This window comes from Gossypium hirsutum, chromosome D01 (assembly GCF_007990345.1).
Source record: "Gossypium hirsutum isolate 1008001.06 chromosome D01, Gossypium_hirsutum_v2.1, whole genome shotgun sequence".
In the NCBI taxonomy this organism is placed as follows: Eukaryota; Viridiplantae; Streptophyta; class Magnoliopsida; order Malvales; family Malvaceae; genus Gossypium; species Gossypium hirsutum.
This window is the reverse complement of record NC_053437.1, coordinates 27,480,003-27,494,482: the sequence shown is the minus strand read 5'-3', so window position 1 is coordinate 27,494,482 and position 14,480 is coordinate 27,480,003. Positions and strand designations below refer to the sequence as shown.

The 14,480-nt window shown below is 36.5% G+C and overlaps 1 protein-coding gene and 1 long non-coding RNA gene across 2 annotated transcripts; one reads left to right on the top strand and one right to left on the bottom strand.

The window, feature by feature from the left end:
* Positions 1-641: 641 nt before the first annotated feature.
* Positions 642-1,841, bottom strand: LOC121213572 (uncharacterized). Its single transcript, XM_041086362.1, has 2 exons — positions 1,641-1,841; positions 642-1,559 (listed from the first exon to the last, which is right to left on the bottom strand). The coding sequence occupies exons 1-2, from the start codon at positions 1,839-1,841 to the stop codon at positions 642-644; spliced, it is 1,119 nt and encodes a 372-aa protein (XP_040942296.1).
* A 5,330-nt stretch (positions 1,842-7,171) lies between these two features.
* Positions 7,172-8,047, top strand: LOC121213638 (uncharacterized). Its single transcript, XR_005909004.1, has 2 exons — positions 7,172-7,311; positions 7,750-8,047. It is a non-coding gene; the product is annotated as an uncharacterized lncRNA (long non-coding RNA).
* The last annotated feature ends 6,433 nt before the right edge of the window (positions 8,048-14,480 follow it).

Genomic DNA, 14,480 nt, shown 5'->3' with positions numbered 1-14,480 from the left:
TTTTAACATAACTCTTAAAATTCATTTTTACTATGCTTTTCCCTTCAAAACAAACTTTAACATGTTTCTACATTCCTATTTGTTTAAAAGAAAGATCCATGCAATTTCCTTATTAAAAATAATTCAGCTTCGCAAAACACTGGTTCTCATGCAATTGATCAAAAACATGATTTACAGTGACCTGCAATAGGTCAATCCAAAATGCATTTAAGGTTAGCAACCTGCCTGCAGCAGCAAATGACCATTTACATGCAAAACTATGGCATATCAGAGTAGATATTCAATGGCAAGAAAATGAAAAGTTTCTAACAATAACCAGTACGAGAACACACCCTAAAACCATCGGTGTGAGTATATATAAATAACATTAGAAAGCAGCAAATACAGGAACCATCACAAGTGGATGTGCATTGTGCATAGTGCAGAGACTGGAAACAATGACTAACAGTCTAAAACAATCAACTACAATGTTGTCTGTTGTATTGAGACAGTATTGGAGTTATCCAACATAAGACTCGATTATTGCGAAGTAAAATCTTACAAACTGCTTAAAGAACCAATTTCATGAAGAAATACGGGATTATGAACCCAAAGTACATCAAAGATTTGATATGTGCCCTCAACTATACAAAATTTAACAATTAAGTGCCCACAATAGACATGGATACTTCCTCGAGCTCTTTTAAGTAAGGAACAACGTATTTCTCTCTAAACTTCTTGTCAGGCATCTTATAAATTGTAGTCATGCTAACTTTCCTTCTTAGCGAATTCTTACTTTCCAGAGTCTCAATAACCAGTAACCGAGGCTTCAGCCTACGCTCAAGGCTGCAAATAAGCACCATTGGGTGGCTTATTATAAATGAAATACCTACATTCGTTCTATTAAGCAAAAAGTCAGTGACTTGCTTAATCTTCCTTTCAGATACAGCAAACACCTGTGGTGTCCTCCTAAAAGTAGACATGATATCATCTTCAGAGAAACCCAATTTCCTAAAAAGCTTCAATTTGAGTTCCCAATTCTCTTCACTCATTGAACTCAACATCCTAATAGCAGCAAGAAACATATTTGACTTCCTATCGAACCCCAAGGCATCCGCCCTTTCAACAAACTGCTTAATGCTCTCAGGTTTAAGCAAGAAAAATCTAGGAAAGCTGAACACATATGAAACAATTTGCGATGAACAAATCCCGCAATTTCTCAAGAACTCTATATTAGGCATCATAGTCTTTTGCAAATCAGATTTGAGAAACCAAGCAGAAGTTTTCAATAACTTAACAACATCATCATTCGATCCTAAAACAGTCTTTAAATCGGAAATAGAAGGTGCAATCCTATCATCCACGCTTCTAGTCAAAATCCAGGGATCACTAGCTACAATATCAGCAACATCATGTGTTGAAAATCCTAAATCCTGGAAAATCTTGAACTTGGGTTTAATGGTTTTCTCAAGACTAGAATATAGAAGGTTAGGCTTTCTTTTGACCACTGCTTCAATATGGGATTTAGAGAAACCACTTTCTTTCAAGAAGGAAATTATAGTATCACACTTACGAGGATCCTTCACATAGGTTAGGGAAGATGCAGTGATCCTTCAAGAGGCAAGCGAGGCCGACGACCATGTAAACGACGGCGAAAACACGGTGGACGGAAGCTTCCGGGTAGAGGTAGGAAAAGTAATCGACGGCAGTGATGAAGCTATTCCATGGGAGGAGAAAGCCAACGCCCAAAGTGAAGTAGATGATGTAGCCCAAATTGAATTTATCTTCTGGTTATAGGAATGTGCGGAGGAGGAGGGCAGATTCAGAGTTGGGTTTCGGGCCTCCGCCGATTGCGGATGCATCGGGGAAACCCATTTCTGTTTTTGTTTGGTTTTGTTTTGTTTTTTTCCACCAAAATGCAACTGGGAGGAGAAATTATGAGGATAGAAGAGGAGAGGGTCGGGTAGGGAGGGAGGGTAAAACAGAGAGTTGGGGAGGGAAGCCAGACGTAATACCTATTACTCGATTTGGGAAGGGATTAGAAAAGCAGGGAATTTGGGGATTAGGTCGGGATTGTATTACGCCCGTAATACCTATTACAGCGAACCAAACGCCGGATTAGGGGCGTAATGTAATAGGCGCGTAATCGGTCAGTAATGGATTACCTAATACATTGAACCAAACACAGCGTAAAGAATTGTTTCGTAAAAAAAAACATGAATTACAATATTTTTTTTGACCATATATATATCTTTTAAATGAATAAATAATGCCAACCACAATTTTTTTTTTAGTTTTTTTTAACAAAATGCTTTACATCTTTTATTTTTATTTTTTACCACTTCATTTTTCATTTATGAAATAAAATAATTACTCTTACATACAAATACATATAGTATTACATGAACACCACAATTACCTTTTATGCTTCATACTTAGAAACCGTAAATTAAATAATATCACAAAAAAACCACTTCATTACTCCTCTAATTTACATATATGATCTCAACTATTAATAATATAATATTAGACCTACTCATGAGCTGGGTCACCCAGCCCAACCCAATGGTCCACTCAAAAAGTGAGAGAATTTGGGCAAAAATATAGACCTGAAAAATAGGCTTAGGTGAAAAAATAATACTTATTTTTAAAAACGGGTTGAACCTCGGGTAAGACATTTTTTGCCCGATATCACTAAATGATAAAAAAATTTACTTTTTTGTTATTTTAATGATATTTTCTTGTTGTTTTCTCTCTATTTTACACCATTTCACTATTATGTTTTACTATGTTATTATTGTTTGGATATTGTGTAACACTTGTTTTATTGCTAATTTTGTTATTATTTTAGAGATTTTCTTGTTAAGTTGCATCTATCTTAGTATTATTTAAGTATAAATATTTTTTAAAATTTATTTTCAATATGTTCGGAAATATTTATTTTAATGTTTTTAGTATTTTTGATGTACTATATATATTTAAAAATTATGTAAAAATAATATAATATAAAAAATTTAATATAGGATGACCAGGCCGGGCTCAGGTTTTAACATTTTTATCCAAGCAGGGTTTGAGCAAATTTTTAGACCCATTTTTCAGGCTGGGCCTAAGAATAACAAATGGGCCTAAATTTTTTCTTGAACTCAGCCCATTATCACCTCTATTTAATACTATTTCCAAATGTATATAATAATGTTTTAATTATACACGCAAACTAGTATGTTTAAATTTTATTTTATTAATTTATGATTTAATTTTAAATCCTTAGCCTTTAACTGTCACTAATCCATTATATCTCAACTTCCAAAGATAAATAGAGAAAGTGGTTGGTATGTTAAAATAACACAATTGTTGGGGCTGTGGGCGAAACGTGTTTTGTAGAATTTATGGAACAAAATAACATTTAATTTTAAAATATAAAATTATTTAATCTTCTTAATTTTGACATTATTCTTCAATTTATTATCTTCATGGATTCTTGCTTCTCAACTTATTTAACTTTTGCTCCAATTAGTTGTCTGTTCCTTTGTTCAATTTTATAAGAAATAAGATAGATAGATAAATGTATAATTAAAACTTTTTTATTTGTTAATAGTAAGAGCATTTTGAATTTGATTTTAAGCAACTCCAAGAACTTTTTGTATGGTAATAAATCTATTCAACTCATTCGCTTCAGTGGACTTATTTTTAAACACTTATGAAACTACAAAAATAATTAATAAGAACTTACTATAACAAATAAAAATATGGATTAAATTGATATTTTGAAATCAATATATATAATATAAGCAATAAATGGAAGGTAATGTTGAGTATGGTTGTTGAATACTCCAAAGTGTAAAAGAAAAAGTTTGAAGAAGCTAAATCAGCATATGGATAATTAGCATCTCACCAACCATTTGATCTTCAACTTTACTGGAAAAATGACAAGCAATGCAGTGCTAAAGTAAGATTGTGATTGAAAATTAACTGCTCAATCGATTTATACTACTAAATTTTATTTATTATAGTTTCTGTTCTTCTGTCTAACGGCGTCGTTTAGTTTTTGCTATTTTGTTCACTTGATGAAAGATGAACAAATTAGCAGGGATTAAAATTTTCCACAAAAAAAGATTTCTTCTTATCCCTAGTGTTGTGATTCATTTCTATTTGATAGTTGTATAAGATTAATATTATCTTCTTTGCCTTTGCAATTTTCCCGTTGCACTAGGAAGCTTTCATCTTGAGTTTACAGGTAATTTTTTCTTCCTTGTATATTTTTTGATTGGTTGTCAATTTTAATATTGTTAACTTTGGGCATTTTGATTTGTTGCTTTTCAGTTTAGCTTTCATCTTGGATCGGTCTTTGTTCATGGTTGATTTTACTAGACTGAAAGAGGGAAAGATTCTTACTAAAATTATTTTGATGCCTTTACTATCCGTCTGCATTTGGCTGCTAGAAATAATAATTATAAGATGATTGGCTTTGATTCTACCTCTTTTACTAGGACTAGTCTTTTTAGTGCTTGCTGAAGGTAAAAGTAATGGGTTGTGAGATGAATTGCTTCTTCTTCTTCTTCTTCTTCTTCTTCTTCTTCTTCTTCTTCTTCTTTTTTTTTTTGATGTGCTATTATGAATGAAGTTAATTTCAATTGGCAATGTGTAGTGTCAAGCAAGGTTGGTTCTGATGGCTTTTTCCATTAAAAGATGATAAGAAAATGAAAACATAGAAGCAAACTAAACAAAAAGAATAGCTAAAAGATGAGTTGAAAATGATACTTCAAGAGTCTCTAAAGCTATGCATGGGTTCTATCAGTAAAATGAGTTGATAAGTGATGATTGGATCGAATTTGTGGTTAAGGTCTCATCAAAGAGCAATGAGAATTCAGTTGGCAATTACTGAAAATAGGTGGGTGGTCTGCAATGGTATGATGACCTGTGTCATAGAACACACAAGTAGAGAGGAAAATGGTACACTTGCATTTTTCTTTACAAAAAGTAAAGAAAGAAATCCTTAATAATTAGCTTAAGAATCAATATGCAATGTACTGCAAGTATAGATTTATACTGGGAAGTGGGAACATCCATTTTCTGGTGCTTAGTTTAATTCATTTTTTTATTGTAAGTATAATAAGTCAACAGTAAAAAGTAAAGCCAATTTTTGTTATACATTCTTAGTAGTTTAGCTTTGGGGATTTGTTTATTTATATTTTTCAATGATGATATTTAAATGTGGTCAGAGTATTACAATACCACTAAAAGCAATCATAAATTTGAGTAAGAGTACTATCATTTACTTTTATTATATATTTTTAGAAGGATGAAGCTAGCGGTAGATATTCTATAGAAGCTTTGGACTCCTTAGTACAATTCAATTTTTTTAAAAAAAATTTGAGCAAATGGAAAAAGATATTAAGATAAAAAGAACGAAAATCTAATCCATGACATCAAATTATTAGAATCATAACCATTATTTGCCTAGAATAAAGAACCTAGATGTACTTTGTTGACACCATTTTTTGGATAAAACGGGGTCGACTTGGATTTTGAAAAAAAAATGAAAACGGGAGTCGCCACCAATCCTTTTTTTGATGAGGTGTGATCTGGTCACCTCAAAAAGTGGTTGTTTTTAATAAATGATTTAATTTTATTAAAACAACGATTTTGGTCTACGAAATTCAGAAAAATGAGTTCGAGAGTCGGTTACGCACGAGGAAGGATTAGCACCCTCGATACGCCGAAAATTGGTACCTAGTTGATGAATTAGTGTCTTAGTGTCGGAAATTGAAAATTTGAAGAGTTTTTTTTTATATACGATCCTTAAAAGAAACTCTGATAACGTGAATTGAAAGGTAAGATTCTCTTGTTCCGAAGGAATATCACATCCAGCACGTTAGGACACGATACTCTAAACCATCGAAACCAAGATCACCTTATAGTTTAATGAAACCATACTTTGAAGCTTTAAGAGAATATTTGGCTATTTAGTCGAACGAGAAATCGAAACCCAGCACGTTAGGGCACGTTTTCTCGATTTTCCAAACGCGAAATATTGCCTTATTTAGAAAAGTACAAGTGAAATTCCGGAGAGATATTCGATTATTTTGGACAAACGGGAGATTGCAGCCCAGCACGATAGGGCACTATTCCCCGAACTGCCAAACATCGAACACTTCTTTCGTTTTAAAAGGTTTTTAGAAAACGTGAATGAAATTTCGAAGGAATCTTCGATTGTTTAGAACAAATGAAAAAGCGCAACCCAACACGATAGGGCACGATCCTCAAATCGCCAAACATCGAACATCCTTTGTATTGAAAGGTTTTTAATAAACATGAGTGAAAACCTAAAGGAATATTCGATTATTTTGAGCAAACGAGAAATTGCAACCCAACATGTTAGGGCACTATTCCGCGAATTGCCAAATATCAAGTCTCGTCTTCATGATAAATAAAATATAATAAGTATAATAAACTATATTTAAAATTATTATAAAATATGTATATAAAAAGAAATAGTACAGAAAAAAATGATTATTAGTAAAACAAAAATAAGATAACAAGTAATGTGATACATATAATGACAATTTGTACATAAAATAATTAGTTTTATTTTATATATATATATGAAGCATATAACAAATAAATAAATAAATAATATAGTAATGTGAAACTTAACTCCAATTGATTAAATTAGATGAAAAGAAATAAGAAATAATGAAAATGATATAATAAGTATAATAAATAATAGTGTAAAAAAATAGTATAATAAATAATAGGAAAATAATTTTAAAAATGATATAAAAAAATAGTAATAATAGATTAATAATAATACCAAAAAAAAATTGTGATAGAAGTGTCTAAAATAAACAAAATAGGGCTTAATTGAATTAAAAAAATGAAATTCTGGAGTGAAAACAGAACAAAAGGAGACAAGGGGACCAAAATGCACACGTGGGTAAGGAGGGAGGGGTTTGGGCGTAAATTTCCGGGGTAATTTGAAAGCATTTAAAGAAAACAAAAAAAAGACTTGATTGAACGTAGGCACCCAGGACAGGGACTAATCGCGAAAATTTCCCATTTAAAAGAAATGTGCACATTTCCATCCCTTGAATGCACGGTCAGGTTTTTCCCTTCCCTAGGCTCTACTTTTGAGGGGAAAAAAACAAATGAAGCTTACTTTTTTATTTTTTTATTTTTAAAACATTGAACACCCCTTTTTGAAAACTAAAAAAAAATTACCCATCATCTCTCTTATTTTTCTTAAAGAAAAACAGAGAGAAAGCTCTCAAATTTTCTCTTAAGCCTGTGCCACCCTCATCGGAGATCCGGCTAGCCGAGGTCGTGAGTTCGTCGGTAAGTCCCCCCTCTCCCTCTCTTGTTTTTTTTTAAAAAAAACCGTTTTAAAAAAATTTGAAAAGGAAACAGAACAAACGAAATCCAAATCAAGAGAAAATTCGAAAAGAGAAAAAAAAATGAAAAATCACCCTTCAAAACTTAGTTCCGATTCTTGATTTACTCTTGAATTTTGTATTATCTCCGAAAAAAATATATATATCCCCCCAAAATACAATCGATTCCTCTCTAGAAATCCCCCCTAAAATACAATCGATTCCTCTCTAGAAATCCCCCCTAAAATACAATCCCTTCTCCCATCGAAATATCAAAAAATCCCCCTGTTACAAATGATAGATTTCGGCTTTTAAAGCCAATATATTTTTTTCGTTCCTTTTGTTTATTACTTCCCCCATCATTCGCATGCTTTCTTTGCTGTTGTGTTTGTTCTTGTTGCAGGTGGTGGGCACGGTGGAGTGTCAGACGCGTGGGGCGTGGTGGCCAAGGCTGAGGGGCATGGTGACCGACATGGTGGCATGGAGAGCTGGAGGTGTGGCAGATGAGGAGGCTAGCGGCACACATGCTTAGGGGAGGCAAATAGGGTTTGCTTCTGCTGAAAATGTTAAAGTCATATGGGCTAGGGTTTTTTAATTTTGGGCCCATTTGTGATTGGGTTATTATTTGTATTTTATGGACTATTTGTGTTTGGATTTTGGGCTTCCGAGTTTTGGGCCCCGGGCAAAATTGGGTTTCTACAGCTGCCCCTCTTTGCTCATTTTCGTGTAACGAGAATAGAGCAAAGACTAAGAAAGACCAATTTTGCCCAGTCTCGCCGAGTCTTGACTTCTTGGTACCTTCTTTTTTTTTTAAGTAGCCTCCTTCCCGTCCATTGTGTCTTCTCGTTTGGGTCCCCCTCACGGCATTTTTAGAGAGATATGCCTTCAATCTACTCTGCTACAACTCCATGGGGATGAGACTTGTGTTTTTAGTCTGCTCCACTACTTCTTAGGGAGATAAGACTTGATGTGATCTGCTCCACTACTGCTTAGGGAGATAAGATCTGTAATCTTCACTCTATTCCACTGTTGAATGCAGGGAGATAGAGTTATCGGCTTCAATGTACTCCACTGTAGTCAGGGAGGTAAAATCCGCCATCGTCAATCTGCTTCGCTGCCAAATACAGGAAGGCAAGATCTGCAATCCTCAATCTATTCCACTGCCAAATACAGGGACAAGATCTGCTTTCTTCGATCTACTTCACCACCAGTATGGGAAGACAAGATCTGTATCTTGGATCCACTTCCTATCAATATAGGAAGATAGGACCTGCTATCTTCGATCTACTTCACGCCAATACATGAAGACAAGATCTGCTTTCTGCGATCTACTTCGCCACCAATATGGGAAGACGAGATCTGCATCTTCGATCCACTTCCTACCAATATAGGAAGATAGGATCTGCTACCTTCGATCTACTTCACGCCAATACATGAAGACAAGATCTGCTTTCTGCGATCTACTTCGCCACCAATATGGGAAGACAAGATCTGCATCTTCGATCCACTTCCTACCAATATAGGAAGATAGGATCTGCTACCTTCGATCTACTTCACGCCAATACATGAAGACAAGATCTGCTTTCTTCGATCTACTTCGCCACCAATATGGGAAGACAAGATCTGCATCTTTGATCCACTTCCTACCAATATAGGAAGATAGGACCTATTTACGCCTAGTGTTTAGGATGACATGATCAGAATGAATCAAATGCTCCTAACTAGATGTGTATGTATTATATTTGTAGAATGTCATGAGAATGATCCATTTTTAATGCTTAGGTTGTCATTCCTCATTGTTCATCAAGGTTCTATCACTGATGCCTTCTTGTTCAGCCAGTACCTTTGGCAGAAAACCTAAAGAAATAGATGCTATTTAGACTATCATTTCTCAAATGTTTCCAACCCTTAGGTTTGGTTAGTTCTAAACAATAGTCCTGTTTCAGGTCCTCGTATTATTTAGAAACTTTCAGAGTAATATGCAGAACTCCTTCTGCATGTGTATTGTCAGTCCATTAATCGTTATTTCAATGAAAAATGCTTGAAAAAGATTATCAAAATGGACAAAATGAAATTTGTTGAGAGCAAAGCTCTAAACAAACAAATCAAGATAGCAAATTTTGCTGAGATACGAGAGGAATAAGATGAAAAAGATTATCACAACGGATAAGATGAAAATTTGCTGAGAGCAAAACTCTAAATGAACAAATTAATCAAGATAGCAAATTTTTCTAGAATACAAAATGAGAATAAATTAATCAAGATGATGTATTTTGTCAAAAATACAAAAAATGAATAAAATGGAAATAGGTGCCCCAGATATCGTAGCATGAGCTTCTCTGCCCCAAACTTCTTAAGGACCCTTTTGAACTTGATATGTGTTTAGAAGTCCTAAAAGGCTTTGTTGATGCCCCAAGATGTAGCATCTTCCCTTCTTGTTAATTCGGAAAAGACAAAACTACTTTATGCCTCATCTTTGATCGAAAATTTGAATTGCCCATTCCTGGGTTTTCAATTCAAAACCCCTTTGGTCTCAAGGTGCCCTTTGCGGGTTTTCGCCTTGGCCTCTCCTTTTTTTTTTAGGCAAAATACCTCTTCACTGAATCCGAATTCACAGGATTGGGCAAGCTTTTGCCATCCATCCCAGTTAAAATTAATGCCCCTCCTGAAAAGGCCTTTTTTACTACATAAGGTCCCTCCCAGTTTGGCATCCACTTTCCTCTGAAGTCTTTTTGTATGGGAAGGATCTTCTTCAGTACCAAGTCCCCTTCATGGAAGTTTCTAGGACGAACTTTCTTATTGTAAGCTCGCATCATTCGTTTCTGGTACATTTGACCATGACGGATAGCTCTTAACCTCCTTTCTTCAATCAAGTTCAGCTGATCATATTGGGATTGGACCCATTCTGCTTCGTCTAACTTTAGTTCTGAAAAAACTCGGAGGGAGGGAATTTCAACCTCAATTGGTAGCACTGCCTCCATTCCATAAACCAAAGAGAATGGTGTTGCCCCGGTAGAAGTCCTGACGGACGTTCGATAAGCATAGAGGGCGAATGGCAACTTCTCGTGCCAATCTCTATAGGTCTCAGTCATTTTTCCCACAATCCTTTTGATATTTTTATTGGCTGCCTCCACCGCACCATTCATCTTTGGACGGTATGGCGATGAGTTGTGGTGCTTGATATTGAATTGACTACAAACCTCTGCTATCGTGCTATTATTCAAATTTAATGCGTTGTCAGATATAATCCTTTCGGGCATTCCATACCGACATATGATTTCCTTCTTTAAAAACTTGCTGACAGCTGCCTTTGTGACGTTGGCGTAAGAAGTAGCCTCTACCCACTTAGCAAAGTAGTCAATCACTACAAAAATGAAACGATGTCCGTTTGAAGCCTTTGGCGATATCGGCCCAATGACGTCCATACCCCACATGGAGAAAGGCCATGGGGAAGTCATGACGTGAAGAGGTGATGGAGGCACATGGATTTTGTCTCCGTAAATCTGGCATTTATGGCACTTCTTAGCATATTTGATGCAGTCTCCTTCCATGGTAGACCAATAATATCCAAATCTCATGATTTGTCTGGCCATTGTGAAACCGTTAGCGTGTGTTCCACAAATACCATCATGGACTTCTTCCAAGATCTGTTTGGCCTCCACAGCGTCCACACATCTTAACAGCACCTGATCTTTTCCTCCTTTGTACAGGATCTCTCCATCTAAAACGTAATCACTGGCCAGCCTCCTCAACATTCTCTTGTCATTCTCAGTTGCTTGGTTTGGGTATTCACGATTTTTCACGTATCGCAATATATCCTGATACCAAGGGTTGTCGTCCTTTTCTTCTTCTTCGTCAATGTTACAACAGTGGGCTGGAGCATTATAAATGCTCATTTGGATAGGCTTCACATCCTCTGGTCTATTTACTTTGATCATGAAAGCCAATGTAGCTAAAGCGTCGGCCATCTGATTCTCGTCTCGTGGGAGATAACAAAAAGTGATGTCGTCAAACTCCTCAATCAATTCTAGGACTATCCTTCGGTAACTAATCAACTTAGGGTCTCTTGTTTCCCATTCACCTTTGAGCTGATAAATTACCAATGCCGAATCCCCATATACCTCAAGTACCTTGATTTTGCGTTCCATAGCCGCGCGGATTCCCATGATACATGCTTCATATTCTGTCATGTTATTTGTGCAATCAAAATCTAGTTTACTGGTGAAAGGATAATGATCACCGTTTGGAGATACCAAGACTGCCCCAATCCCGTTGCCCATGGCATTTGAGGCTCCGTCAAAATTTAATTTCCAAGTATTGCCTTCTTGTGTGCTTGCTTCAGTAGTTGCCACATACATCAGATCCTCATTTGGGAAATCAAAGTTCAAAGGCTCATAATCGTCCAGGGCTCTACTTGCTAGAAAATCTGCTATCGCGCTCCCTTTTACAGCCTTTTGATTCACATAGGTTATGTCAAATTCAGATAGTAGAATTTGCCATCGGGCCATCCTTCCGTTTAGAGCAGTTGACTCCATCATGTATTTCAGAGGGTCTGACTTTGAGATTAACCAAGTCGTATGGTAGAACATGTATTGTCTCAATCTCCGAGCAGTCCAAACCAATGCGCAACATAATTTTTCAATTGGCGAATATCTCGTTTCGCATTCAGTGAACTTCTTACTGAGATAATAGATCGCTCTTTCTTTTCATCCTGACTCATCATGTTGGCCGAGCACGCCCCCCATGGAATTCTCAAATACTGCAAAGTATAGTATTAGTGGCTTGTCAGGGCAAGGTGGCATCAGTACTGGGGCGTTGGACAAGTAATGTTTAACTTTTTCGAAAGTTTTCTGGCACTCCTTATCCCATACACCTGGATTGTGTTTCTTAAGAAGACGGAATATGGGGTCACATTTCTTAATTAATTGTGCAATGAATCAAGCGATGTAATTTAGTCTTCCTAGGAAACCCCAAACTTCTTTTTGAGTACTTGGCGGAGGTAATTCTTGTATGGCCTTAACTTTGTCTGGGTCAATTTCAATTCCCTTTTTGCTGACTAAGAATCCTAGCAATTTTCCTGATCTAGCCCCGAAAGTACACTTGGCTGGGTTAAGTTTTAGCTGGAACCTCCTTAACCTTAGAAACAGTTTTCTCAGAACTTGCACGTGTTCCCCTTCTGTTCTAGATTTTGCGATCATGTCATCAACATAAACTTCTATCTCTTTATGCATCATATCATGGAATAATGCTACCATGGCTCTCTGATACGTTGCTCCCGCATTTTTCAATCCAAAAGGCATCACTTTATAACAAAACGTCCCCCACATCGTTATGAATGTGGTCTTCTCCCTGTCTTCAGAAAGCATCTTAATTTGGTTGTACCCGGAGAAACCATCCATGAAAGAGAACAGTGAGTATCCGGCCGTGTTGTCTACCAAGGTATCGATATGAGGCAGTGGGAAATTATCTTTTGGGCTGGCTTTGTTCAAGTCTCTGTAGTCCACACACATTCGCACCTTCCCATCTTTCTTAGGAACAGGGACTATATTGGCTACCCATTCTGAGTACTTGACCACCTGTAAGAAACCAACATCAAATTGTTTCTTAACTTCTTCCTTTATTTTTAGCAAGACATCAGGCCTCATCCTTCCGAGCTTTTGTTGGACTGGTTTGCATTCTTCCTTTATAGGCAATCGGTGTACCACGATATCAGTACTTAACCCTGGCATATCTTGGTAGGACCACGCGAAGACATCTTTAAACTCTTGAAGCAACTCAACAAGGTCTTGCCTTGTTTCCTTGGCAATGCAAGCGCCAATTTTTACCTCTCTGCCCTCTTCTAAGATCACAACTTCTACTGATTCCTTATAGCGTAGAATTTGTTTTTCTTCTTCTTCCATCATTCTTAACAAATCCGGAGATAAAACGCTGTCTTGGTCACCTTCAAAATCTTGAGGATCATCTATACTCATGTCTTGCTCAAATAGAGACTCTGAATTAGTAACAGAGTCGCTCATCTCGTTGATATCTGAAGACCTGTTATTGGAACAAATGGAGGCCCAAATAAAAGAATCTAAGAATACTTGTATGCATAGTATGATTATAAAGGGAACGAAAAGAATGAAAGAATATTTGCTCAAGATGAAATTGAATGATAAGTTTTCACTGAAATTAGATTTTGGACATGTGCCTTTTACAAAAGATTCTTATCACCCCCAGGCTTAGGGCAACAAGTGTTCTGAATATTACTCTGAATTAGTTCTAAATGTTACAGAGATCTCTTCTGCAGTCCAGTTATTCAGAACACTTCCAGGTTCGTAAGGACGAATGCCCGATAAATTCCTTTCCACCCTTTCTTCCGCGGATATGGCATTGATGTCCAACCTCTCAATCCTTCCTTCTGTAACCTCATCCTTCTCTTCAGGGTGGACAATTCCCCCTGAAACAAAAGTCTTAGATATATGGGGAAAGGTTATCGGTCCCCACTTGGCTTCTATCCCGCCCAAATGTGCTCTTCTCCTTTCTTGCTTTTTCTCCATCTCCTTCCTCCTTTCCCTCGCATTAGGCTTATATCCCAAACCATAACGGTCCTGTTTGTTAACTAGAATCGGTACTTCGACCCTTCCTTGGAGGTATTTTCCAAATCCTCTTCCAGGCAATGCTCCATTTCCCATCGTTAGCTGTAAGCTCATTGACATAGCTTTGGATATCTTAGGCTCTGGGATTTTGCTCATCTCGATGACAAATGTGGCATTTACGAATTCCAATGATCGGATTAAACATTCTATCGCTTCACTATCAACCTCTATGTATGGCATATCATCGGTGACTGATGCAATGATGTCTTCTTCTGTACCTATAGTCACCAATCGACCCTCTACCACCAATTTTAACTTTTGGTGAAGTGACGATGGTACAGCCCCTGCAAAATGGATCCAAGGCCTCCCCAATAGCCAATTGTAAGATGGTTTAATATCCATTACCAAAAAGTCTACCTCGTATGTATTTGGACCAATCAATAGAGGTATCTCGATTCTTCCCATCACTTTTCTCTCAGTGCCATCAAATGCTCTCACTATATTTTGGCATGATTTCATGTGAGAACTATCCACAGGTAGCCTGTTTAATGTGGAC

Coding starts and splice junctions, on each gene's coding strand:
- LOC121213572 (XM_041086362.1), bottom strand. CDS start 1,841: ATGCATCCGCAATCGGCGGAGGCCCGAAACCCAACTCTGAATCTGCCC. Junction 1,560..1,640: donor CCCGGAAGCTTCCGTCCACC/GTGTTTTCGCCG, acceptor ACCTATGTGAAG/GATCCTCGTAAGTGTGATAC.